The sequence below is a fragment of the Lepisosteus platostomus genome, chromosome 24 (genome assembly GCF_059453375.1).
Source record: "Lepisosteus platostomus isolate fLepPlt1 chromosome 24, fLepPlt1.hap1, whole genome shotgun sequence".
NCBI lineage: Eukaryota > Metazoa > Chordata > Actinopteri > Semionotiformes > Lepisosteidae > Lepisosteus > Lepisosteus platostomus.
This window is the reverse complement of record NC_142634.1, coordinates 10840522-10867422: the sequence shown is the minus strand read 5'-3', so window position 1 is coordinate 10867422 and position 26901 is coordinate 10840522. Positions and strand designations below refer to the sequence as shown.

The following is a 26901-nucleotide window of genomic DNA, read 5'->3' as shown; positions in this document are numbered from 1 at the left end:
CAACAGCAGAAATGCTGTAAGATGATTATAAAACTCATGCGAAACTGCGGTAACTGAGCTGCTGGAGGCGATATTAAAAACGAAGCACGTTTCTGAGCACAGAGGTCTGAAAATCGGTGGGATGTACTGCTCTAGCCATCGAAACACTTTATTAGTGACGTCAGTGAAAGAGCATTCTCTGACGTCACCGCCGCTCCTTCTCCCTGATTTGACACTTTGGGACAAGAAATCTACAGCACTTCCGGTTTGGAAGCAGTTTTTTTTCCCCCTTGTGTTTGAGCCAGTGGGAACCTCAAGCAGGATTATCAGCGCACAGCCAAGTCAGATATGTCCGGGTTCGGTAACAAATTGAGTTCTTTCTCCATCTCGCAGCTAAACGAGTTGCTGGAAGACGATGAAAAACTCAACAAAATGATCCAAGAGATGGATGAGGTAAGAACAGCGACCAGCATTGCGGTTATGAACAGCTGAACATTAGTCACTTACATTAACCCTAAAACAAGAAGAAGAGGCCTGAGCTATTGAGGTTCTTAAATTGCATAACTCCATACTTATAAATATATAAGGAAGTAGCTACAGAAGGATAGGGGTCTACACCATTTGAATCCTTATCTAGAGAAGAATAAACAATTCTGCCTAATTGTTTCTGTTTAGTCTATTGACAGCTGAGATTCTCACTTTGTTGTGTGGTTCCTACTTTTCTGTTGTTTCTAATGTAGCCAAGTTAATGTTTCTTCTTTTGTCCGCGTTGCCTCGTCTTTTACAAAACATACCAATTGTTTTGTTTTATCGGGGCTGTGTATTCAGATAGCTTTCGTCCGAGCTGTTCAACAACGACGAAGTAACTTTTACAACATTAGAATATATATATATATATTTTAGGATGTTTGCTAGAAACCAGGTAACGCCTTGTGTGTCAATATAGTGTGTACGGTTTACAGCAATTGCAACACGGTTTCCCTCACCTGTCACTTAATCTCCTCACTTCGGGTTACACTTCACAGTAGTTTTAAGTTTTTATCTGAAAGGTAAATGTTTTTATTTCTCCTAAGAAAATATTGTGGGTAGCGTCGGAATTGGCTTGTTTACTGTGTAGCAATAGAAACATACCGTGAATATAAAAATAAATATAGAACTACATACCTAGCAGCACCGATGACGATAACACTTGGATTACGCAGCGCGAAACGGGTTTTATATGAAGCTGGTTTTCGTGCGTCAAGCGTTAACTCCGAAAGGAAGTCTTTTTGATACGAATATGCGCAAAATAGTTCTGTAGGAGCAAAGCAGCGTTGCTGTAGTACACATACAGTCATGCATTATTTAGAAGGTCAATTTCTGTAAATTTCCTGGAGTTTCTTGTGCTCCGTATGGAATTAATCCTGTTTCAGAATCTTTACTGTAGGGCTACAAACTTGTCCTTAGGGTGTTGCTGCTGCTAATTTTGGATCGTCTCAGGTGTAAAGCGCAGACGGGTGCCGATTTTTAAAGGGGGTCTGGGTTTGTCTCCCAGCCGCTGGTTGAAGGATAATTGTGGAAATTGTTGCATCAGTGTTGAAACCAGAAGACGCATCTCATTGGAATGATCTGTAACACTTCGCGGAATACCAGCCAAACGCTTTGGGCTTCATACGGTACGTCTGCCAACCCACCAGGGCACGTCTGAAACTGGTACCCTGTCATTACTGACCATATTCGCCAGTTTCCTGCCGTTGCACAAAACTTACAAAACAAAATCTTCCAAACGTCTCACTGTACAGCTTGTCTGTCTTCACATATAAATTGTCTTTATTATTACGTTTAGCCATTACAGAAAGGGAAAAAAATGATTAATTCCAACCGCAAAGAAGGCACCGTTGTTGGCTTTTTCGATTTTTTTTTTTGAGCAAGGCGTTCTGGTGCATTTTTCTTCAGCATGCGGGGAAAGTTACCGCAGTAGCTGTAGTGTTTTACACCGTTGCACTGGTATGTGGTTCTGTAGATTCACCAGCAACTCCACCGATTGACTGGGCAGACCTCTGCAATACGGCGTTTCTCCGGAAGCCCTGCATTCAGTGGCCGTTAATGCTGTATTTTCAACGTCTGTGTGTCCGTGAGCGGAGGGGCAAGAGTCCCAGACGTGCGATCTATGTAGCGTCTCAAGTGACAACTTGTAAAAATAAATTAGTTGTAAGTGCTGTTTAACTCTTGTGTGAAACCACACCATTCTATTGTAAAACACCCATGTGCTTTAATGTTGCCCATTGTAGGAGATAAGCGTTCAGGTAAATTTAAGACGAGTGCAAGTGTGTGGTGTGCTGATTTAGACTTTCTTATCCTACCTGTATATATATATATTATCTTATCCATACATACATCTCTGCCCTTACATTAGAGGTGCTGTAGTACACTATTATAGACACATTTGATTACATTTAGGACTAATTGTTCAAATGAAGACAGGAAAGACAGTGAAAAGAAGAGGGATTGAGCATACAGTAATTTTCCCAGCGGTGACCGGAGCGCTCAGTACTTTTCCTTCATGGAGTCACGGTGGTGGCCGCCAGTTCTGACACCTACGTTCGCTACAGCTTGCTTGGCACGCTCCCTGTTAATGAGAGCAAAATCTCCTCACAAAATCTGAATGAACACAGCGGCCCTGACAGCCGGGGTCTCCTAGGAGTGGTTGGGAGCCGCTTTGAAAGAGACAGTGGCACCCCTGACCTTCTGTAGCTACCCCGCCAAACGATCTGAAGGCTTTTTTAAAACGAGTCGTGTTTGAGCTGAAATACCGACGTTTGAGCGGGCATCCTTGATCATTATCTACCAGGAAAAGCGTTCATTCAAACCATTTATTATTTTTTTGCATGTTGCTATTCGCAGCACAGACTTTTCATTGTTATTCGTCATACAGCACCACTTTCTTTTTCTATCAAAATGAACTTTATTTCACTATAAACATCTCCCAGTAAGTACACACTCATGCGAAGTCACGTAATCTCTGCTATATTACAACGGTTCTTAAATGGAGCGGTTGTCCTTTTATTGATCAGAGCAAGTGGATGCTGGGGCTGGATTTGCACAATGAAAGAGTCCCTCCAAGCCCTGCCCTTTGCTGTTGTCCGTGCCCTTTCCCTGTCCCGGCTCTGGAACTGTAGTTGTCCAGTCCTCTGCAGGAGCTCAGGGCACAGGGATTTCTGTTTTAGTCCCTTCCAGCCCTCTCGCCATCGAGAAGCCCCTCTGAGGTTCACCAGGAACCTCTCCTCCAGCTCCCTCGCTCCCCACTCTGTGCTGTGCGGCTTCCCTTTTGCCTTGCTCGACGTCCTCGAGTCGAGGCAGCCCTGCGAAGGGGCCGTGCCACTGTTGCCTCAAGTGGAGATCACGGAAACTTGTCTTCTTACAGGGCCTGAAATGTCTCAGCCTTGTAACACGAGACAATTTCAATGCATCGTCTTCAGCTGGAGGCACAGGGGACGTCCCGAAATAACTCCTCATGCAGCCCTGGAAGCCTGTTGCGGTCAATTATCATGCGATTATTGTCTAGTATTGCATAAATTAATAGCACTCTGGGTGAATACAGAATTGTTCATGGGAAAATTCTAATGAATGTGGGGGGTTTTTTTCAGTGCCTTTTGTAAAATGGCTAGGTCAAAATGCACTGGTTACTTGAGGGAAAATATTGAATTTCATGTTAAAAGGGGAAGGCCCTGGCGGACTGTTCCAGTGGATATCTCACCATGGCGCTGTCTCCTGGGACACTGATGAGGATGTGTTCCTTTTCCTGGGGGTGGAACTAATAATGAAGTCATCTGGATTGTTTTTTATTTCCTGACCAGAAGAGAATGAGCTGGTAGCTGGTATGAAAATGAGAAATGTCAAGTGCAGGGTGAAGCTGGGGTGTCACCTCACGCGCACGATCCTCACCTTTCTACTTCACCTTTTAATTGCTTCAGTAATTAAACAGCTGCACTGTGGTGGCATAGCATGACTGTGGTGTGCTGGACTGGAAATCCCTGGTTTTGCTGAAGTGTGCACCACCAAGAAAATCCCTTTGTGAGCAATCTCTTATTTCCACATGAGCTTGTCTTCATCCGCTGGTTTAAGGGTCAAAAATATATACTCCTGAATCCTGTTAGCGAAGGAGTCTCGGAAATTGTGTGTAGTAATGGAAGCTGCAAACCACACACACAGTGCAGGCTGTGTGGCTCTTAGCGTGGCTAATCCCCAATACTCAATCCTCATCCTTGTTAAAAGGAGGGGTGGATCTGCAGTGCGCTGCACTGATTTCTCCGTCCATCAAGGAAACGAGTGGAATAATACCCCAGTGTGCGATCTTTTCCCTTGAGCATTGGAACCAGTGGAACTTTCATTTAGTTTCACGCTCCCTGAATTTCACTCAGCCTTAATCCCAGAACAGTGTATTCTGTGACTTTGAAAGGACGGGCAGTAGATTACTTTGGTTCAGCAGTCATAAGGTAGGGGTCTTTCAGTTTTTAAACACCAGTTTATACAGAGACCAAATGAGGGTGCTTTTAATCACCAGCGGGGAAAACCCTTTCCCTCACACAGCCTGTTAGTTACTGTACAAACGGAGATTTAAAGGTTGTGTTACAGCTGTATAACAAGTTGAAAGTATACCATAATTATTTTGCAAATGATCTGCTGTTGGGAATTTTGAATTGAGGGGTTATGTTAATAATAATCAGTTCTACATTAAAAAAACACCTCTTGAAATGCTGTTAAAGAGAGTTGCAGGGTGTGGCAGCCTACTTTTTTATGACTCTTTACTAGATGAAAGTGATAGGGAATGTTCACCTCTCTTAGAATCCTGCGTGTCAAGCAGCTTTCAACAGATCCCTCTGGAAACTTTGGATGTTTCTGAATATTCACATGCTTAATTGATTGGCTGATTGATACAGTGGAGCGTTAATACAAATCTGGAGCTCCTGCTCATTTTAGTAGCTGGTGATTCCAGCATTGGGTGAAACAGAGCTGTGGAATGTTCCTCTTGGATGGGCAGACAACATCAGCCTACACACCTCAACCGCACAGACGTGGAGTCGTCCGCTTTTCGGAGGCAAAGGAGCCTGAAGTCAAAATATAAAAACTATTACCTGACCTGAAATGTTTGGTGTTAACAGGGACCCTGTATGCATCTGACAAGAAATCTTTCGCCTTTGTGTTGTACTTGTGTAGATCTAAATGAGTCAAATGGAAATGCAGTGTCCAGTCCAAGCGAGACTAGATTCTTCCTGCTCAATAAGAGAATATGGATTAGTACATCCCTTACTCCCCTGTTTTTGACGCCTTGCGAGATTCTAAGTGCGCTCTCTATGTGCAGTTGGATTTCTGTGAAGGATTGTATTGTTTGCCGTTTGATTTTTATCGGTAGTAATCTGCCAGCACTTGGAGTCGGCGTGATGGCTTATGGGAAGGATGTCCTTTGCTTTGCTTGGAAGGGAGAAGCTGGTGCTCGGACTTGTTTGATTCCACGGCCAGACCCAGAATCTCCCAGCATCCTCCCTCCGGAGGCAGGGCAGACCCTGCCTGTGGTGGGTGACACTCATGTATGCCTGCAAGGATATAGTCTGTACTGTATACATTTTGGGAAAAAAATATAGTTTCTGGTTCTTTTGGGATTCAGGGCCCCTTGCTTGAGCAGTATGCCGCAAGTGAAGCCAAGTTTAGATATTTAAGAGGTGGTTTCATGGTTAGCAAATCATTGTTGGGTTTTAGGGCGGCTTGCAGTCACTGGCGCTGTTTTTAGGCACCAGGACGCCTTTTCCGCGGTGCAAGTGGTGGGGAGGTGAATTAAGAGACGTGGTGCCGTACAACGTCAGAATTAGCCCGAAAGCAAACTGTGTGGGTGGGAGAGGTGGAGAGCACCATGTCGGAGAGCCCATGGAAACAAATATTTGATCATGTCCCCACAAATACAGACGGCGTGGGTGCAACGGAGGTAACGCATTTCTGTAATCCAAATGGCATCTTCTTAATGCCAACAACTTTAAGAGGTTTGCTTTCTGACCCTGTGCAGTTTCATTATAGTATAGGACGGTCTAGAAGAACAGATGTGTGTGTGTGCTTATTCTGGCTTTGTTTTCTGATTTCCTGTGCTTCTTTCTAAGAAAAAGGCCCTCAGCATATTTAGGGGAGCAAACCAGAACTCTTTTTTTTTATCAGACGAAGGACCTATTTCTATTCAATGTCTAAGCCCAGGCTGCCTCTTGCCCCTTGTTTTTCGACTCATTCTTCATTCTTGCAGCTCTTTGGCTGTCTTCCAGGGTGCAGGCAGCTGGACTGGAGTCAGTGGGCCTTTGACAGAACATGTAACCACAGACCCTGGCTCAGTGCTGTGGGATTTCAATTAGCTGGGTTTTTAAAATTCAAGCTCAGCACTCTGTTTGATAGCCCTTTAAAAGAACAACAAATAATAAAGAGACAAGCAGTATAAAATTGTGCTTTTGTGTTCAGAAATCGAGCTCTGGTCACTTTTTTAATGTCTTCAGGGTCCAGTGCTGTAGAAGATATCATATTGTACATAATGGCTTAATCACCATGGCCTGTACAGCTGAAAACCAGAAAAATATCATGGAAAGCAAATTATGCAGAGTATCCAAATCAGCCATAAAATTGTCAGTGCATGATTTTTCCTGCGGTGCAATATGTAGGCAACTTTTTTATCAAGAGCTGAGCTTAATGTAATATTAGTTAAAATAATTGCCAAAAAAATAGTGTTGAATGGTAAAACTGGAGTACAGGAGAGCGCTTTCAAATATAGACACAGGAAATAAGAATTGAGAATCCAAGGTTTTTTAGATGTAGATACAATTCACCATGGTTGTAAAGAACTCTTTATTTAACATTAATTTAACTTTATTTAGTATTATTTATTCTGAGCATTGCAGTGTTGCAGTCCTGGGTTCTATTCCAGGCTCGGGATTCTATCTGCATGGAATTTGTATATTCTCCTTGTGTTTGCATGGGTTTCCTCTGGGTGCTCTGATATCTTCACATAGTCCAGAAACACACTGGTAGCTAGGACAGTGTTTTCTCTCCCTCTGGAGAGATCGCGGAGGGGGGTGGGGTATTGGGTTTCATGGCCCCGCGCCTGGCCGAGGGAAGGCATGCCTGGTTCAGGGGGTCCTCGCAGTGTAGATGTCTGTGGCTCCTCTGTTACCCAGCCGACTGGGGGAGCCCCCAGGAACCGGAGCTGAGAAGAGGCACATCTCCTGGTAGGCCCACCTTAGGAGAGGAACTCCTATCCCCGGTGCGGGAGCTGAGCCGAGGAATTTCCCTTGGAGGTAGAAATGACAGCGAGAGAGAACAGAAACTTTCCTGGCTCCCCCGTGATGCCCAGGGTGTGGTGGAAACCTGGGTGCCTGGTGCTGGTGGGCCTGAGATTTCGGGGGGTTTCCTGGGGTAACAAAGCCCCCGGGAGGCATGAGTTTGTCGCTGGAGGAGGTGGGCAGTAAGGGACAGGTGTAGACAGCCATGGTGCCGACGCCTGTAGAGAGCGGGGGACCCTGCAGCCGCCCCCAGGATGGCTGTCTGAAATCGTGACTTGGGGGTGTATCGGAAAGTGCTGTACCAGGCTCTGTGTGACACTGGAACAGCGTGCAGTTCGCACTTCTCTTCCAATGGCAGTGCTGTTCAGGACTATTCCTGGCTCGGCCCTGTACTGGGAGACAAATGTGTGTTTACAGAACTGACGCATTCTGTGCATTGCAGCGCGCTGTGTGGGAAAAGAGGGAGTCATATATGGGCTTTGGATCTGCGTCATGTTAGATTGATAACCTGGAGGGACTGCCCTGGACCTTTTTGAAAGAAAAGAAATGATCCTTTTCCTCCTTGAAATATTCACTGGAAGAGTGTTAAAACTTTTTTTTTTTGCGAGTAATTTTAAAGAACGAAATATCCAAACATCCATCCATTTTCTACCCGTGTTATCCAGTACAGGGTGGTGGGGGAGCCGGAGCCTTTCCAAGCAAGCAATAAGCACAGGGCAAGATACACCCTGGATGGGACGCCAGTCCACTGCAGGGCTGACTCACAGACACGTGCATGCTCACAACGGCGCCAATTTCCCCAAAAGCCAGTTAACCTCCGGTATGTTTTTGGACTGTGGGAGGAAACCGGAGCACCCTGGGGCAACCCATGCAAACACAGGGAGAACATACAAACTCCAAGTATCTATCTATCTATCATACTGAGAACACTCCAGGTTCAGAATTAAATAATATCACTAATTATATAGATTTTTATGATGTACTGCTTAAACATAGCTTTGGAGCTTTTTTTCAGTTTCATAGCTAATTTTGCAAACGTTGTGATAAGGAACACCATGACTATCATGATTGTCTATCAGTTTTCTATCATTTTGGGGGGGATCCAAATTAAGTCAGTATTTTCTTTTTCTGAACCTGCACTGTCATAAATGGCTCTAATTCTTGCAAATTTTAGAGGATGTTGTTCTGTTGGGGGGAAAAAACTGCTGTCTTTTTGGCTAAGTTGAATTTGTGTGACCTATGCACAGCCCTAGTGTGAGCACCGCGGACATGCAGGTGTTGTCCTGATGGGTGCAGAGAGTTCTGTGGGGTGACCATGACGGGACCGTTTTCTTGCCTGTGTGTTGCCTCAGGTGCAGGACGTGCAGCATATGAAAGAGACGACGCTGGCCAGCAATCGCAGCCTTGCAGAACAGAACCTCATGCACCAGCCCAAACTGGAATGCCTGAAGATGCAGTTAACCAAGAAATATCAGGAGCTCCAGGACTGCTTTGAGGCACATCAGATGAAGACGTCCAAGCTAGGTAACAGTGCTGCATTTTTATTGTCATTGCTTTGGTCATAGAAGAAGGGGAAACATTTCCAAAACTTTGTTTTGAAGCAAGGTTGTTTTTTCTTCCTACTGGATCCTTAAGTTAAAAAAAAACAGAATTTATAACTTAAACAATGCTCACTCTTCCCAGGTTTAAGGCTAATGGTATTTTAAAGAGTTTCCGACAGCCTGTTGGATTATGGGAGAGGTTTTAAAGGGTTACACGTTTACTTTGCAGTGGTTTATGCAAAGCTGTTTGGAACTGAAAGCTGTTTGAGAACAGACTCAAACAAGGTGGGGGAGATTAAACATTGTAGAAGAAAGAAGATTAATCGGGAGTGAGACAGCTGAAATTCTAATATTGTCATGTGACTGAGGCCATGACTGGATTCTGCTTCTCTTCTGGCTGCTGTAGTCAGTGTTGAATGTTTCCCAAGGCTAGTTTCTCTTACTAGACCGGTTTGGCCAGTTTTTGTTGTGGCCTCCAATGTAAAACCACACTAGCACTGTCCTTGCTCGTACCTGTGACTAGGGTGGCTGCACTAGAGGGCAGGTTGGGCTATACCTAAGCAAGCTGACGTAGCTCTCAGTGCTGTTACAGACTTTGTTGGATCAGTATTTTGTTTCTATGCAAGGGCTTTATTCCTGGAGTCACCTCAGGAAGTACAGGTAGTCCAGCGTTAGTGTTATTTACACCACACCTCTCTGGCACACTGTCAAGTGTAGGTGCTGCTTAGTCATGTGATACAGGGGTTGCTAGGCAACCTGCTAGACAATACCAAGTGTCTAATATCAGCTCAATCTCTCCCCTTTGATTAATTTGTATATTATAATATTATGGCACAGCTCACATTGCATGATAATTAATAGATGTTTTCTAACTTGGGGATAAAGAGTAAGATCCACAGTTGTCTAAGATTTTTCTAACCACAAATTCTCTGGATTTTTTCTGCCTCACTGTTAAAATAAGGGCCATAAACTGAGATAGAAGTTCACAGGTTAAAACATTATTAACACTATAGAATCGTCTGTGTGTCAGCTTATGTCTGGATGATTCTATCTTGCAAGATGTTAAGTATTACAGGACAGCTAACAATGCATTCTCTATCAGTTTTATTTTACCCAATAAATCCCATTTTCTCATTTGTTGACTTTTCTCAGAGGTAGTGTTTTCTTAATCCAGACCTCATGATTCTCAGCTCTTCCAGCGTATCAGCATAGTTCTTCTCTTTCACATAACAGCTCGTTGGGTGGGTCCAAACTTTTCTTCCCAAAGGCAAGAGCTGAACTTCACATTCTATTCAGTACTCAATAAACAGACAGATTAATAGCAACTTTTTATTTAACAGATTAATAGCAATTTATTTCTAGGGAGGGTGAGAGATTGCTGTGGTTGAAATGTACAGTAGGTAACCCAGTTTCACTGTCCCATTGATGGATTTGTACTGTAACCGGAAACCCCGGCTGTTTCTCTCTGGCTGTCTGTGGGTGACCCAGCTGAAACAAATCCAGCCCTGCAGGCAGAGGGAAGCATTGTTCAATCTGAGTCATGGTGTTTGGGCTGCCTGTATCGCCCCGAAAATCCATCTCTATGGCAACGGCCATCTCATAAAACCCTCTTCTTGCACAGCAACAATGCAGGACACTTGAGTGACGAGGACAGCACTATACACCCGAGCGGCGGGCCCAGGGTTCATCAGAGAAACAGTGTTCCTTTGTACACGCTGTCTAAAGGCAGGACCAGCTGAGAAATTCGCCAGTCTTGGCCTTTCAGTGCCTGGCAAGCAGCCCCACCACGGTTAGCTAATATCCATCTTTTTTTATTTTCAAACAAATTTCTATTTTGGTTTTCCCCATACACAATAAAACAGTACAAAATAATTTCCCCGCACCATACTAATAACTCCTCATCCACTCCTTTTAGGGCTGGATTGTAATTTTCAGCCAAGGGACTGTAAAAGGACAGTCGGATAATTACAGTGGAACCCCCATCCAACAAGGCTTTGACTGCTGTATGTCAGCAGGACCCCCCAGTCCCACTATTCCCCAAATAGTTGTGCAGTACCCAGCTCATGTACCATGCCAAGCACTAGCAACTAATATTGAGAAAATATGTTTATGTGAGTTATGAGGGTGTAATTCTGAAACAAATATACGGAGAGCTGGAATCTGAAGGTTGCGTCGGTCGTTCATTTTCTTGGAACTTAATGATAGTTGATTAAAACCTCCATAAATATGGAGGCCCTGGTCAGGATAGGAGCTGAGCATATTTAAGGAAAATGATTAAAAAAACTGTTGTTCCAAGATAAGCTGGAGTAGGTCAAGGAATCCTTTCTTCCGGTTTTGTTTCTTTAAATTATGTTTCCTTTCATGTGTTGTAAGTTTGAATGTTTGCCGTGTAGTAGTGCTCTGTAAGATAACCACTAACCCAAGAATTGGAACAAGAATTCTCTAGTTTGCATAAATCTTCGTAGCATAGTAAAACATGAATGAAACAAAATTGTAAATGCTCAGAATAGTATGCCATCTTACATTTTTGAGCAATCCTATTGATGAACTGCAGAATCAGGAGAATCTGTGATTTGTAGAATTGATTTAAAGTGAACAGCTCTTCCTGTGCTCATACTGTACATTGAGCAATCTGGTAACTAGCTGGTAGTTATCAGCTAAAGCCTGATAACATTAGCTAACTTTCAAATACAGTATATGACCTTGAAGACAGGGAAAAAGTTCCTGTTAAAGATCACGTGAAATGTTGCTCAAACAAGGTACCTGTAAATGCCGGTATCACTTGGTTTAAAACAATTTCCAATGGCGTGCAACTTTCTGAATTTTAAATCTAATCTTAAAGTTTAGTAAATCACAAAATTGCTTCACATGCAATAACTTGAATTGTTTTCACTACTAGACCGTCAGTGGCACTTTTTATAGGTTATAAATTTGGCATTTTCAGGAGTGTCTCAGTAGTTTTCCCACAGTGTGGTGAAGAATGGTAGTTGTTAGAATTCCTGGGTGACCAAAGACAGTTGAATTGGGCGTCTGTGAAATGCTGTGCATAATGGATATGGAGAGCTGGTTACATGAACCCTTTTATCAGACCACTAGGGTACAGGGGACTGAATGGGCTGGATCTGATGACTTTGCTTTCAACTTTTTTTTTTGAGTTTGAGTTACCATGGGCTAGCTTTGTACTGTCAGCACTATCTTAATTTATTCTTATATTACCTGGAAGTGACTCTTGGAAACAGCCTGTAAAAAGAACTACCTTAGGCAACAAAAAACACACTGCAGTCTAGTTTTATTGGTTTAGAATGGCAGGTGACTGTTGCTTTTCCCATGTCAGCTAGTAGAGTCGCCTACATTTCACCTACAGTGAGGTTCTGTAACTGATGAAGGTTTTATCCAGAACTTTAAGGGTATGCCATAACTGACCGGCTGAGGTCGCTGGGCCCACTGCCCTTGTGCAGCTCTCGGGGATCAGCCTGGGGTCAATCCGAGGCTGGACAGTCACATGTCATTAAAACACAGAGATCCAGACAGAAGCGGCAGTTGATCCCACAGTGCTGTTTCGACCAGCTGGGTGCTGTAGGTTAATTGTTCCTGCGCAGGCTCATTCCAAAGAGTTTTTTAGAGATAATCCACGCCCTTGGTGTCTTCTCTCTGCTGCTTGAAAGACTATTGATGTGGTGTTCTTGTCCTGTCTTTGTGAGTGCAGGGCGCAGTCAGATATTAACTGGTAATTTTCCACAGTCGCATCGTGAAACAATATTAAAACAATGTCACCCCTTCTTCGGGGCTAATGTGACTCAAAAGCACTGAACTGTGTTTCAAGTTGTGGAAGTACAACTCTCTGTATACCTGACCATCATTTTAATCAGATTTAGACACCTGTATTTAGGGAAAGTAAACATAGCTTTACACTTAAACATGTCAAGCAATTTAAAGTCTTTGTCATTATTACAAAGAATTAAAAAGAATGCGCTTTACCACATTGTGGTGTATTTATGTTATGTTATTACACGTTACTGTTATTGCTATTTTATCTATTTATATACTGCACCTGAGTGACTAATGAGAAACACTTTTCATTATACTATACACCTGTGTAAGTATAATGCCAATAAAGTTGAATTGAATTGAATTAACAATGCATTAAAATAGAGTTCTGCTTTTTATGCCAGTATTGTCATACTGGTGTTATATATCAATTCTTTTAAATCCATGAGTCAACTGCTCCAGCCTCTCATCTGCTCCTCCAGTTTAGCCTGTGCAGAATACTGATGCCTCTATTTATGCAATGGCTGACTCATTTGACAGCTGATCCTTTTGTTCAGAGATACACGGGAGATCGAACCCAGTCTCGTAGCTTCTCACTCTATCGAAGTAGAACAGACTGTGGAAAGAAAAAACAGTTGTCTTTCTCAAGGGTGATGCACGTAAATCCTTTCGGGAAGAGCTGTGTAGCCCATATTTAGTGTTCCAACTGTCTACTTTTAATGTCTCTTTAAATCAGCCTTTGGACAAATCTGCTGACACAATAAAAATGTGCTAATTGTTAACACATTTGCACATAATGTCTCACCTGCTGAGTGTTATACCACATCAATCCCTCAAACACAGTTTACCAGGGAATTTGTTCACTAGTTGAAGAGTCCATTCAACTCGCACCCCTGTCCTGTGCTTTACCTGCTGGTAGACGTGAATATGGTTGCAAGTTTACTTTTTCTAGCTGTTAAATGAGAGATTAAGACAATTGTCCTTTCAATAGAATAAATGCTGCATGCAGGGTAGAACAATCACTTCTGCAATATTTAACATAATGCTAAAAAAATAACATATACCCAATAGGCTTTTCTAAATTAGGATCTAGTGAAGAAGCAGTGAGTGCAAAAAGTAAATTCTTTTCAGTGGAATAAAGATGTATGTAGGATAGAACAACCACTTCTACAGTATTCAAAATTATGATAAAAATAACCCATACTTAATAGGCTTTGCTAAATTGGGATAAAGTGAAGAGGCAGTAATTGCTGATTCATTTTGCAAAGGGAGTTGTGTCATTGCAAAATAAATATGTGGAACACGAGCCTTATTATAAAGGTACTGTAATTGTGAGCACACTGAAGCATTTATATATAGATAAGTCATCTCCCTCCTACACTACATGAGGAGGGTCTTGCCTGCATCCTTTCTCCTGTACCACTGCAGAGTCCTGCCTCTGTCCTGCCTGTCACAGCCAGGGGAAAGTGTGGTCAGGGTTTGAGTAGATAATTGACTGTCATGACCAGATTCTCATCCGCCTTGGAACAGCTCCGAGTGCCTCAATTACAGGTTACAACAGCTGAAGCCGTAATTAAAGGGTCTGAGTTTTTCAGAGCGACGGCCCGCAGTGGCTGGGCGAGATCTTCGGATCCGACAGTTCGCCCCCCCATGATGTGAATAACGTGCGTTCTCGTCTGGCTGTTTTCAGATAACCGTGCGGGCAGCGGATCGATCGACACGCTGCTGGCCCTCCTGCAGGCAGAGGGAGCCAAAATAGAGGAGGAGACGGAGGTGAGTGTGTGCCCTCTTCTTATCAGCACCAAAGTCGTGTGCCCATCTTGGCCCAGAGAGTCAACCCTTTTACCCTCAAGGAGAATATCTGCAGAATTCTAACCACGGGAGCTCGTGTTAAGATTATACAGTGCATTAGTAAGTCTTTATTTAGATAAGTGGCACACAGTGTGGGTCATTAGTTTCTCCCTGAGACATTGCTTCTGAGGAGTCAGCTCAGTGAAGGGCTGTCTGCTTAATTTCTGGCCTTCAAGGAATGTCTCCTGCAGAAGGCGTAAAGGTACTGAATCTCTTCAGTTATGATCAAAGCAAAGCCAGAGGGGGGTCCGAACGCCTTAAATTAAAAGAAGGAACCCGTCCTCGACATTCGAACCCCCGAGTGGAACGAGGAACCAAGCTGAAATTAAGAGGAAGATGCTTTAGGAACGCTTGCTGGTTTGTGAATGCAGCGGTCGTGGGTGGTCGTGGGCCTATCGTGGGTGGATAGGCCCTTTTAGATTCCAGAGGACCTCATCAACCAACAAACAGCTGAAGGAGAAGCCTCGACTGTTCCTGATGTCTGGATGGAGGCTGTCCGGAGGCCCAGCAGAGACTCAAGGTTCACATCACCATGTAGCTGTACAGCCTCTTCCAAGATTAACTGGTGATAACGGGCATGATATCTGGATAATAATCAACACAATTATAGATTTTCTTTAACTACTCAGTTTCCTGAGGGAAAGTGTGACCTTGCTGCCACAGCAAATATGCTGCTTACATATGGAATCCATTTAAACTACTTGCGCATATAGTAGAAGTGCTAAATATTTTAGACATCGCTGAGTTTTCTGTGCACTGCTTATCTACAAGCGTGTCCGGGATATGTTCTGAAAGAGATGGAATGTGCTGTAACATACAGGCGGGGATGACTAATAAAAGCTTTTCGATCCAAGTAAAAGCAAGACTTGTTGCCTACGACATACCTCATCTCCAAAGCTGGAGAATCCTGCTTCTTGGTTTATATTCTGCAGTACTCTCAGCAGCACTGTATATTAAAAAAAATGCCCTGACCGCTTTTGCTCTCGCGGTGCAGACTGCACCTTGGTTTGCATGTATGAGCTGTGCTATCCTGAAGAAGACCTGCTAGGCTCTGTGTTTCCACCGTGCACACTTACTACAGGTGTATTTTACAAGTCTAAAGGTGGATTGTGTCTAGTGCAGGACGTGCCAAATGTCAATGCAATAATGATGACAGTTAATTTCACCCCTGCATTTCTTCCTGTCCCCGAGAACTCGGGTCAAACCACCTTTTGTCCCTCTTCCTAACAGGTCATCGTGGTTGTCAAAACCCCAAAGCTGCTGCCTCTTTTCAGTAGAAATAATGCATCATACAGGGTATTTAATCTTGTTGTGTTGTATAGGTATTGGAAGATCTTTTTATCATGGTGAAAGACTGAGCACAGACCTAAGCTTCTTGAGCTTGTCAAGCTGGTGATGCTTCTGGACTGAGTAAAACCGCTCTTGTCCTTGGAGTAAAGGAGTGCTACACTGTGACGTGCTGCAGTAAGGCACTTGCCGTGGCCAAGTTTTTAAGCGTTTCACCAACGTGATTGTTAACTTCATTTCATTTGCCCCCACCCCTGTCAAAACCACATCCTTCCCATGACTTCTTAAAATGGAAAGCACATATCAAATTCAGTATCAATTTAAAAAAAAAAACAACAAAATCTGTATTTGCCTTGCTGTTCTTTGAGATGAAAACTTGGTTGCTCCGCTTGGGTTGCCAGCTGTGTGCTGGCGGACGGAACTTCCTCACTACAGGGCGTCAGCTGTGCCACAGCGCCATGCTCGATCGAGGGTTCATCTTCTAGCAGATGATCTCCTTTGATCATTATAGTGGTTTTCCTTATAGTGATGCACACTTTGTTGCCTGTGCCTTTTTTTGTCCCCTCCCTCTTCGATGAGAAAAGGCAGGTCCGTTTTGCTGCTGGCCATGAGGTGTGGCCAGCGGTGATTTCAGCCTGTGCCACTTGACTGATACCCCTCTCCCCTGGGCAAGAATGTGCATGAAAACATCAAGTAAAGATTCTCTCGATGACTAATGCAATCAGGACCATGCTGATAACATTAACGTTTACTGGTGTATCACAGCTGAAGATTGTATTTTAAAGCAGCATGGATTTAAGCTTGACGCACCGTCTGGTTCCTGTAATCCGCCAACACTGTTGTTTTTGTGCTTCACACAGGGGTTCCAGTGTCTGATTTTTACATCCGCCCTGTGTTTTCTCACTGCAGTTCACCTGTGACTTAGAGCTCTCGCTCGACGTTTAGAAAAGCAGGAGGAACTGCAGCGCGTAGGAATAAATGTTCGGTCTCAAGCAGAGGTGACAGTGTGGCCTCTCTTTGCTCCCGTGCAGAACATGGCGGACTCCTTCCTGGAGGGTGAGTCGACCCTGGACGTGTTCGTGGACGAGTACCAGAGCAAGAGGAAGCTGGCGCACCTGCGCAGGGTGAAGATCGACAAGCTGCGGGAGATGGTGCTGAAGGGGCACCGGCTGCCCCAGGCGCCCTTGCAGCTGCCCCGGCTCCCCGAGACCCGTGCGGCGGCGGCGGCCCCCGAGAGCACTCCGCCCACCTTCGCGGTGGACACTAGCACCCCCCCTGCCCCCCTGCCCAGGAGAGTGCCCCCTCTGCCTCCTGTCCAGCCTGTTCCTGCCAGCGTGGCGTCCTCGACTCCACAGGCCGCTCCCCTGCCCTACCCTGCCAGTCCCTACCCCCCCATCCCCCCGAGAGCAGGCCACGCCCTGCCCACTCCCAATCTGCAGCCTGGCTACCCCAATGCCTACATACCTCCGTACGGCCCCCCGCCCATTCCGCAGAGGCCCCCCCCTCACTTGGCACCACAGCCTGGGTTCATCATGCAGTGAGAGGTCAGGGGTCAGAGGTCAGGCGGCTTGGACCAGCGCTCCAGATTGTCTGGTTGCTCCGTTCTAGGTATATGTTTTTGCTTTGGATCGCTGTTGCTGCTGCGCTGGGGGTCATTTCAGCTGCTCTGCACACGTCCTGAATTGCAGGCAGGTACTCTGTATGCTGTGTGTCAGTTGAATGTCTGGATATCTTAAAAAAAAAAAAAAACAACAGCCACTATGACAGAACAGTGAATTACAACACTCAATTTGAATGGGAATGCGTGTGTTTATTTTCAGTAAGAGAAGGGGTGGTATTTGGTCTTGTAATTGTAAAATCGATCAGATTCCTTCCCACCGATTGCTTTTCATACACAGCTTGCTGCATGCGGTGAAGATTTGTCGAGCCTTTGAAGGGGGAGGCCGCTGTGTTCCTTTACATCTGGATAAGGGAATCTGCAGCATTTCTTGTTTTAGTTCTGGCGTTGAAAACGATTTCCTCCCATTTAATTATAGTAGTAAACTTGGATAACATTGAACTAGTCACTTCCACCTTTTTGAATTGTTCTAGATATGGATCCTCGCAAAATAAGAACATGTTATATGCAAACGGACTGAGATTATACTGTGCTATTTTATAAATGTGCTAAAAATATATACCTAGTTTTTAATCATATTAGTTCAAAGAATTTAAAATTGACCAGGTTAAACTAGCAAACCTGTATCCAAAGGTGTTTGTATTTGTTAATCCTTTTTGTTCTGTATATTTTTTACAGTAAATATTCTGGGAGGGGGGCTGCAGTAGTTCCTGGTGGTTTTTATATAAAGGTGAGTGATTTAATACTTAGGATATTTCAAAGTAACTAAAAAAACTGGATAATATATAGATGATTGTTGGGGAGAAATACTAGGAAGCCACAAAATGATTTTGATGATAAATATTTGCACTGCATATGTTTCACAGAAATTATTATATGAAGCTGTTCCTCCTCTTTTCTTTCCAAGATATGCATTATGGTTGCAAATTATGACTTTCTAATTTTTTTCTTAGACAAGTATAATCTATATTTGTAATGCTGTTTTTGCAAATTTCAGGGACTATCCATGTAATAAGCATTTCACACACATCGATAACCGGATGGTGCTTTTCGAGGTGCTCTAGAAGCCCCCCACAACAAAGCAGTGATGTGCGATTAACCACGTTATTCAATAACGAAAAAGAAATGGCACTCCATGTCACAGAATCTCTCTCAGTGAAATCTTTGGCTTCTTTGCGATGGTGAGCGGAGAAATGCATACAGAAGTGGAGATCCCTTTCCCTCTTGACGTGGTAGGGTTGGAGCTTTGAGGAGTTGGGAAAATATGTGTGTGAATGTACAGAATGAGATGGTGGATCAGTCTGTGGTTTTGTTTCTGGATGCGTTTTTCCAGCTTGCTTTCTTTAGTCCACACTCTGGACCAGCTAGAAAGATTTTCAAGACGGGTCAGGTGTGGAGGGGGAGGCTGTCTGTTTCTCTCAGCCCTAGCTGGAAAAATGTACAGAATTTCCTTGCTCAAGAATAAGCAGTAAAAGTGATGGCAATTAACGCAGGACTCTTTAGCCAGACCGTGCTTTCTCCTTTAGCCCTCTAGCTCCCGATGCATTGGAGAAATTGCGTGAGGAGTGTAGAGGGTGTGAGAAAAATGACTTGCACGCACATCCTAAGGGTTTCATTGAGGTGCAAGCCCCAGAAAGCAAGAATTTGCCATCAGGCTGGCATTGATTGCCCCTGTTACTAAGTGTTTAGGAAGGTTTGTACATAGTCCTTGTCAGAGATGACCCTGCACTTAACCCATTACTTGCTATTGTTTTATTCCAGACAATTGGAGTCTCAGCATTTTCTGTACATGGAAGTAAAAACTAAGAGTTTAGAAGAATGGCAGCCTTAAGACGTTAAGCTACTTAGGAAATTACCACATTTGTTTTACTTTGTGGCTGTTCGTTGTTAAGCAACAGCAGTGGCCCGTTACCTTTCAACCGGTGCCACCGAGTTCTGCTTCCTGAGTGATTGTGCCTGTCAGCACTCCCTCGCTTGTCAAGACTGCCTCGCCTGGTCTTGAGACTGTTTAACGCAGGTGGTTTGATCATCTCTAGTTTGTCAGGAACCCAAAATAACTCCCGAGCCAAGGGAGTCTTTTTCTATCCGTTTTATTTCGAATGTGGCAAACTTTCAACTCACTTTCTGTTTCATTTAAAAAGGAGCATTTTTAAGATGTATTGCTATGCATTTACAGTATAACATGGGTATATGTAATACGCCTAAGTCTGCTGTTTAGGTGTTCAAGAAAAACATGGCTTAATACCTCTCATGTAACACATCTTCAGTGGTGTTGAAATGCACTGTTTTTCCTCCCCCCCCCAACTTCACAAGTTTTCCTTTGCCTTTCTCCCTACCATACTGCCTCCCTGAGGTCCAGTAATCTTTCTAGTGTAAATACTTTGACTTTTGAATTAGTTTATTTATGTCACGTTCTTACACTGTTATACAGATGTAAATCTGAAGTTTAATGTTTTCAGATACTCTTATCAGGTACCGGTGGTGCAGAATACAAGTCTAACCTCCTGCAGGCATACTGTCCTTAATGCGCTCTACAGCTAAAGCCATTGCTCCTAATCCTGCTGTGCACAGGTGCTGTCTGAGGTTAAATACTCAGATGCATTTCTTATGACTGACAGGGTATTTTTAGAACCCACTGCTACACTACATGTTAAACTCAGTGGTCTTTCTGTGCTGTTTTCTGAATGTGGCCTTCTTTCTACGTCCCTACATACTGTATCAGCAGTGATATCCTACATATACTTCACTTGGGTTTGAAAGTGGTTTCTTTTATAGTCTGAGGGGGTATCAAACAAGTTTTTAATGTTTTCCAACATTGTTTTATGACCAAAATGCAATTTGGCTTAACCATCATGTTGCCAAGGTGCTGAGATTCCTCCTTGAATTTTGCCGTGTTCTCTGGGCTGAAGGACTGAAATGCTGTGAAACTGCTCGACAGCCGTTAGTGCCTCTGCTGTGCAGTGGATGCCTGGGGGTTTGTGGCGAGTCCCTTGGGGGGGTGAGAAAGTGGGGGCCTCCCTATCTGTTCAGTGAGTTTCCTCATTAAGGTGGTACTATACATCCCTCCTCTGGCTCCGGGGAGGAAGATAGGTGAAGTGTTTGTATTGTGTGTCCCCTGCTGGGCTGTCTCCTGTTAAGGATGCTGTTTTTGATGTGCTGCCCAGCTTTGCATGCCCATAGCAAAAGGCATTGCATGTGAGATTGGTCCATCATGCACTGCAAGGTGGCCCTGGAGTCTTGATCAGGTACCTCAGCCACAGTCTTGGTCCTGACTATCTGCTGTGACAGATCCCAGTGACAGCAACGCAGGAGTGGCACAGCAGTAACGTGCTCCATTTGTGGAAACTTGAAGTGAATCTGACTCCGGCTCACCTCCGATACCAGCACTGCTAATTCTCACTCTGAATTTCACAGCAGCATGGCGCTTCCTCCTGGCTCTGGCGCGCTGATGGTAGCCAGTCAGCTCCAGCGCGTCTATGATCATTGACCTCTTGGCACAATAGAATTTCTTTTAAGCTGGACACAGGTTTATATCAGCAATTGTCCTGCTTGAAAGCCTCCAGGCATATGTCTCTCAGCCTTTGTGAATGAGTTCAGTATTTGTTCTACTTTGTGTTTAATAAACCTCTTGAATTCATAAATTGGACTAGCAAAGACCTCATTGGTAAATACGATACCTGGCTAGAACAGAGACTGGGTGCTTATACTGAAGTTGCTTGTCATAGGATCCACTACCATAGGATTCCAGAGTAGCATGTTGAGAAAAAGCCATCAGCCCCTAGATTTAACTCTTGAGATTTTCCAGCACCTAGTTGTATTTTGGGCATCGTGATTTTGGAAAGTTGCTGTTTCAGAGATCAGAAAGTTCCCTATTTCGCTGTTCTCAAAGCTTAAGTGGAAAAAAAAATTTTGCCTATATTTTCTACTTAAATGCGCTTTCGGTAATTGCCAAACTACCTGTGAGAAAACCAGCATGTTTTTAAACATGATTGTGACTTTGTTTTTTTTTTCCCTAATGTGATTCATTTTCTTGTCTGCATTTGAGCGACATTTTTCTCTTAAGAACATTGTTGAGGTGTCCCATCTGCCATGACTAAACAACACATGCAATATCGATGCTCTGTAACATGGGCCTCGGAAAACAAGATGCTCTCAGACAATGCTGTTTTATAATGTAAAATAGTTTCTTGTACACTCCTAATGTAATATAAGTTGATTATGTATTGTAATACTGTGCTGTATGACTAATGAAGATTGTAGTGGTGGACTGCATAAGTTACCTCTGACTATTTTAATTCTATTAAATAAAATGTTTTTATATCTGTGCTGTTTTACCTGCAATTTGTTCAAATAGGTATTTTTTAATTAGAGTGGGTTAAAACACATGACAAATAACGGTCTTTGCACACTTCGGAAGATTATTCACTGCTCCTGCTTTGTAGAGATCTGTGTGAGAGCATGTTTTCTGAAATCCTAGTTTGTTTGTTTTTTAGCTCTAAGGCCATTGCACGCCAGATCCTGTTCTTAATCAATTTTCTTGCTTGCGTTAATACTGTACATAAAGTAAAAAATGGCAAACATATCAAACAGTGATGATGTGCTAATTGTTGGAGTATTTTGTTTGTTTTTTTCATTATTTTCAGTTAATAACTAATTCCTAAAGAAATTAATGCTGACATTTTGGGGAACAACACCAATAAACCTGGAAATACCTAATTTAAGCACAATGGGAAATCTATGCTTGGAAACTGAGCGCAAAAGCTTTTACTTTCAGATCCTTCCTTGACAACGTAACGTCTGCTGCTGTCAGACTTGACGTGTCTGCAAAACTCACTCTGCTCTGGCAACTTCTCTTTTTGAATATTGAGCAAGATATTGGAGAAACTCGTGTTCCTATAGTCTGTACTCGGGGCACCTCATATCCAACCCTTCGCCTGGAGAACTTTCGTCCAGCACGTTTGACAGGTGACCATAAAATCATCTGTTTCGTAAGACATGGTACAGTTTGACTGTGTTCCACTGCAGCAGATTACTTAAATTAAGTCATTTAGAAACCATTTGAACTAAGATTTTGGTCCTCATGGACCAGAACGTTAATTTGCTAAACTTACCAGTGTATCCAGTCATTAAAAGTGATTTAGCTTGTGCTGCGAGACTTATGGGACTGTAGCTCTCTGTGTCCGGGACTGGAGCAGCCTGTTGTAAGGTGTGTGTTGAATCTGAGCAGTGGGTGTGGAGAGACGCACAATGCGCTCCTCTGTGAGAGTTCTGACTGGCCTCCTTTCATCTAGACAATGGGGCACTGATGTTTTCATTTAAACAGGCACACAGGGACACGTCTCCCATCCTTTTTCCCCCCACAGAAGCCACTGCAGTGGAGTGACTTCATTAACTGTGCCATTGAAATAAAATTTGAATTAGTTCAGTGAATCGAATAGGGTTTTTCTCAAATCGGTTCAGGAATTCATGCGAGTCATACTGGTGTGCAGAAATAGTGTTACACACACACATACATCCTGGACGGGATGTCAGTCCATCACACAGCACACACAGACACAAACACGCACCAGGGCCAATTTCCCCAGTCAATTAACTTGCCAGTATGTATTGGGACTGTGGGAGGAAACCAGAGCACCCAGAGAAAACCCACCCTAACATGGGGAGAGCATAGAAACCCCAAGCAGATAGCACCTAAGGTCAGGAATCGAACCCAGGACCCAGTGATAGCCATGGCACCACTGTACCACCTGTAAACATGTCTCATTGCTGGCCATACTAATTGTCTGCATTTCTTTCCTTAAATGGTCTGTTCATGTCTCTCATTTTAATGGTCCCTTCTCTTCTTAATTTGTTTTCCCATCAGTCCTAGTAGAGGTGTATTTCACCTAGATACAGTATGACAGTTGTGGTATTGGTGATTATTTGCGATACCCTGGTAGGTGTTTGAAGATGTAGGACCTGCAACATTTCAACATTCTAGAGCGCGGTTGGCTTATTAATGAGCAAGAAGCGAATCCCGACATTTCTGTGTTGCAGGAAGTGCTAGCTCTCCCATGTGCAGTGCCTTGGGAAATGTAGCAGACACATTCTGCTCAGGCCAGCGCTCCCTTTTCCACACTATCAGCGTCTCGCAGCTGTATCCCAGGAAACCAAAAGCCTGAGAACAACAGGAGGGATAATCCGACAGCAGCTGTGACTGTAGCTTAGCAAAAACAAACCAACTTTTGTTTTTCCTCGTCTACATGTATCTCGAAGGACATGTACAAGTCAAGGATCTCTGACATATATATATATAGCTGCCTGATAACCTTAATAACCTTACTTAAAGCAGTCTGTGTAAACATCTAAAAAAAAAGCCTAATTTCACCTCATGTACAGTATGTCTTTTAATTGCTCCAGTACTGTAATAATTGGTACTTGTGTAATGAAAAGGCTAAATAATGCCAGAAATTACACTAGCATGTTATTTAATGGCATTAATTATAAAGTGTTCTATAAAGAGTACCAGATTTAGTGTTTCTGCTGAACCCTCCCGGGTTTAGCTGGTGTCCTTAATATCCTCTCACAGCTCCTGCTTAGGGTTGCAATAGTGCTAGGTTTCTACTGGGACTTTGGTTGCCTGTATGTAATGGAGTTTGAAAAATGCTGGCTTAATCTGTGTGAAACAGGCAAGACCTTTACAAAACATCAGAAATGCACTCATTTTGTACCATTATCCCATATAGATATCCTGCAATACTCCAGTGTTCTGGCAGCACTGTAACTCCAGAGTCTGTGATTTTTTAAATAGCCCTCCTGCAATCTGTTAGATTGTAAGAGAAATACCTTAATGTCAGTGATAAGCCAGTCATGCGATATCAGAAAGCTCCTCCATCCAGGTACATGTCACGCCATTCCGGAGCCTGTCCTGGAAGCACAGGACACCTGGGGATAATACACACAGGGACGATTCCAAGACACCAGTTAACCCAGCTCGCGTGTCTTCAGGAGGAGGAAGACATTGCATCCAGTGGAAATGGAAGAACACCCAGCAGGCATCCTCTGGCCCAATTCGAACCCAGGACCCCAGACCTGTGAGGCAGCAGCTCCGTCCCCCATGCTACCGTAAGTGACCATTGCGTTTCGTGTTACAGCAAATACGTTTGTTAAAAGCAACAGGCTCTCTCTGCCCTTTAAACGGGGGAAGACACTGCAAAACCACCAAACATCCATGTGAGCTTTTCTACAATGTGCAATACTCCATTGTTTTCTTTCCAAATGGTGGAACAATTTAGCATTTCTAGTTTTGATTCCCACTGAACCAACGCCCCGATTTCTGGTAATCAGCCACTGCTTGCAAAAGCAGTTCAGCCTTTTTACTTTTTTAAAAATGCTATAGAAAATAAGACCATTGAATAACAGTGCCATCACCTGTTAAACTGATAAGACTCCTGATGAAGGAATAGTGGGGTTACTAGGCCTGCAACGAATCTTCAATTGTCCATTGTGAGGTTTCAAAAACTGAATTAAAACCGAGATCGGAATTGCAAAGTTGTCACCCGTAAGCGTACAATCACGACAGCTTGTTGCCCAAATCATGCCTCCGCTCTGCGTCTGTCACAGTGAAAAGTATTGGCTGCCCTACACTACAGAAGAAGGGTCTGAGCTGTACAAGGAGCAATTCTGCAGATATAATTTAAATAAATGCTGCAAATAAGTGCTTATGCATAAAAATGTTTTAGTATATTTTCTTCTCTAGGACTGTCAGATAAAGACTACAATATGTTTAGTTTATGGACTGCAAACAGTATGATATTTTATAAATATTTAACAACCAAGTTATTACAACTCAAATATCCATTATCCACCTATTCATTACCTTTTGCTCATTAACATAATTATACGTACTCAAAGTTGTTTTGCATTTCGCACTAATACCTATGCCAAAAGCTAGATTTTCCAACACAGATGTACTTCACAATTGTACAACCTGTAAGAACTAAATAGCTCGACTCTTCGTTTGGCTGCGAGGCTACTGAAACGGAAGCAATGAACTTGGCGCCTATGGATTGTTTTCTTCTGTCCGGTTCTGCTGTAGGCCTATCGCCTGTCATACAGCAGCAGGCGATAGCGTGAGGTAACTGTACCACAGTAGAAGCAAGGCAAAGCAAGAGAAGGATCGGAAACTAAAAAGATCTGAGGAAGTGCCTGATGGAATCGCGCTCCGTTTGGCACGACACCAGCAAGAGCAGGCCTGGCGTAGGGGCTGGCGAGGAGCGAGAGCCGAGATAAAAAAAGAAGAAGAGAGAAACGAGGAAATCTGATGTCAGAAAACCGATGGGGGACAGAAGGCGTGGGCGCTTCTTGCTCAACAAAACGCAGCACCTCTCTTTACGCCCAGACCTTTAAAATAAGGAACCGCTAAAAATATAAAAATTAAACAGCAGTGTGGAGCTAAAATAAAACAAAAATGCTTTAGTTGCACAGGACTAATATTCACTAGTGTGGGTCAGCAAGAGTCCACAATCTTTCTAAAAAATATATATATTTTAAGTAAAAGTAAAAGTGAGAAAGGCTTAAACAGCACCATGTAAGACTGTTTGGGTCAATTCAACATCTTCCCTGAGTCCTGTGAAGTTGATCAAGAAGCTGAATGAAGAGTTGGGCGCATCTGCACCAAAAAAAAAACAAAAAAAAAACTTAAGTTTCCGAGGAGACCAGAATCGCAGCTCTGTGAATGTGTTGATAGCTGGGGATGGCAGGGCCAGGGTCTGAACATTATACTGTAGATCCTGTTTCCTTCATTTTTCCCAAAAACTCAAAGAACAAAAACAGAGTTTTGTGCTTAGCTCAGACTCCCTATCTGAGGACTGAAACAGTGCTTTCATCCACAGCAGTTTATACGAACACAAGCTTTTACGATTCGCTGACCTAGCCAGAGGCGTTGTGCTAGTAGCCTGTCTTTTTAGGCTGCGGAGTGCTAATGCCAAGACCTTTGTACACACGGACCTCACTGCTCATCCTAGTTTGCATTCTTAAAGAGTACATACTCATCATTGCAGACAGTCCGAGGAAATGTGGACTGAAAATCACTGTTCACCTCCAGTGGAAGTGACCACAATCCAGATAAGTAAACAATGCCCCTGCAAAATCAGAACAGGCCATTAAGGCCTGATCTACCAGAATTACACTCTTAACATTGAGAAGGCAGAACAGGTTTTAGCTTCCACACATCTTCCTAAAACTGCAGCCTGTCCTGATGATTATTAAAACCACTGTCCCACAGCAACATGTAAATCATCTTAGATGGCAAGATTACTTTTTGAAGCAAAACATCAAGATTTGTTGCCAGAAATAATGTACTGCCTTTCGCACTCTGCTCGTATTAAAACCCTGAAGTAGTGAACCATACCATTCATCTGTATGATGCAAAGCTGAAACGCTTGTGTGAAAGTTGGGAAATGCAGGCGAGTGAAGTTACGACGGGAAACAGGTGTGAAATCTGTGCTTGTTCGGGTTTGCAGGGTGGTTGTTCAGTCACAGTGTTACGATGAGGGTCTATGTTTTGTCATCACAGAGGAAGTAACAC

At 43.5% G+C, this 26901-nt stretch overlaps 1 protein-coding gene and 1 long non-coding RNA gene across 2 annotated transcripts; both read left to right on the top strand.

Annotated features, from left to right (window-relative positions):
* The first annotated feature begins 238 nt into the window (after positions 1–238).
* Positions 239–21658, top strand: vps37ba (VPS37B subunit of ESCRT-I a). The gene is made up of 4 exons (XM_088617999.1): positions 239–432; positions 8621–8792; positions 14268–14350; positions 16747–21658. The coding sequence occupies exons 1-4, from the start codon at positions 328–330 to the stop codon at positions 17254–17256; spliced, it is 870 nt and encodes a 289-aa protein (XP_088474125.1). The 5' UTR covers positions 239–327; the 3' UTR covers positions 17257–21658.
* LOC148641639 (uncharacterized) lies at positions 14368–16034 on the top strand. The gene is made up of 2 exons (XR_015929769.1): positions 14368–15892; positions 15924–16034. It is a non-coding gene; the product is annotated as an uncharacterized LOC148641639 (long non-coding RNA).
* Positions 21659–26901: the final 5243 nt, after the last annotated feature.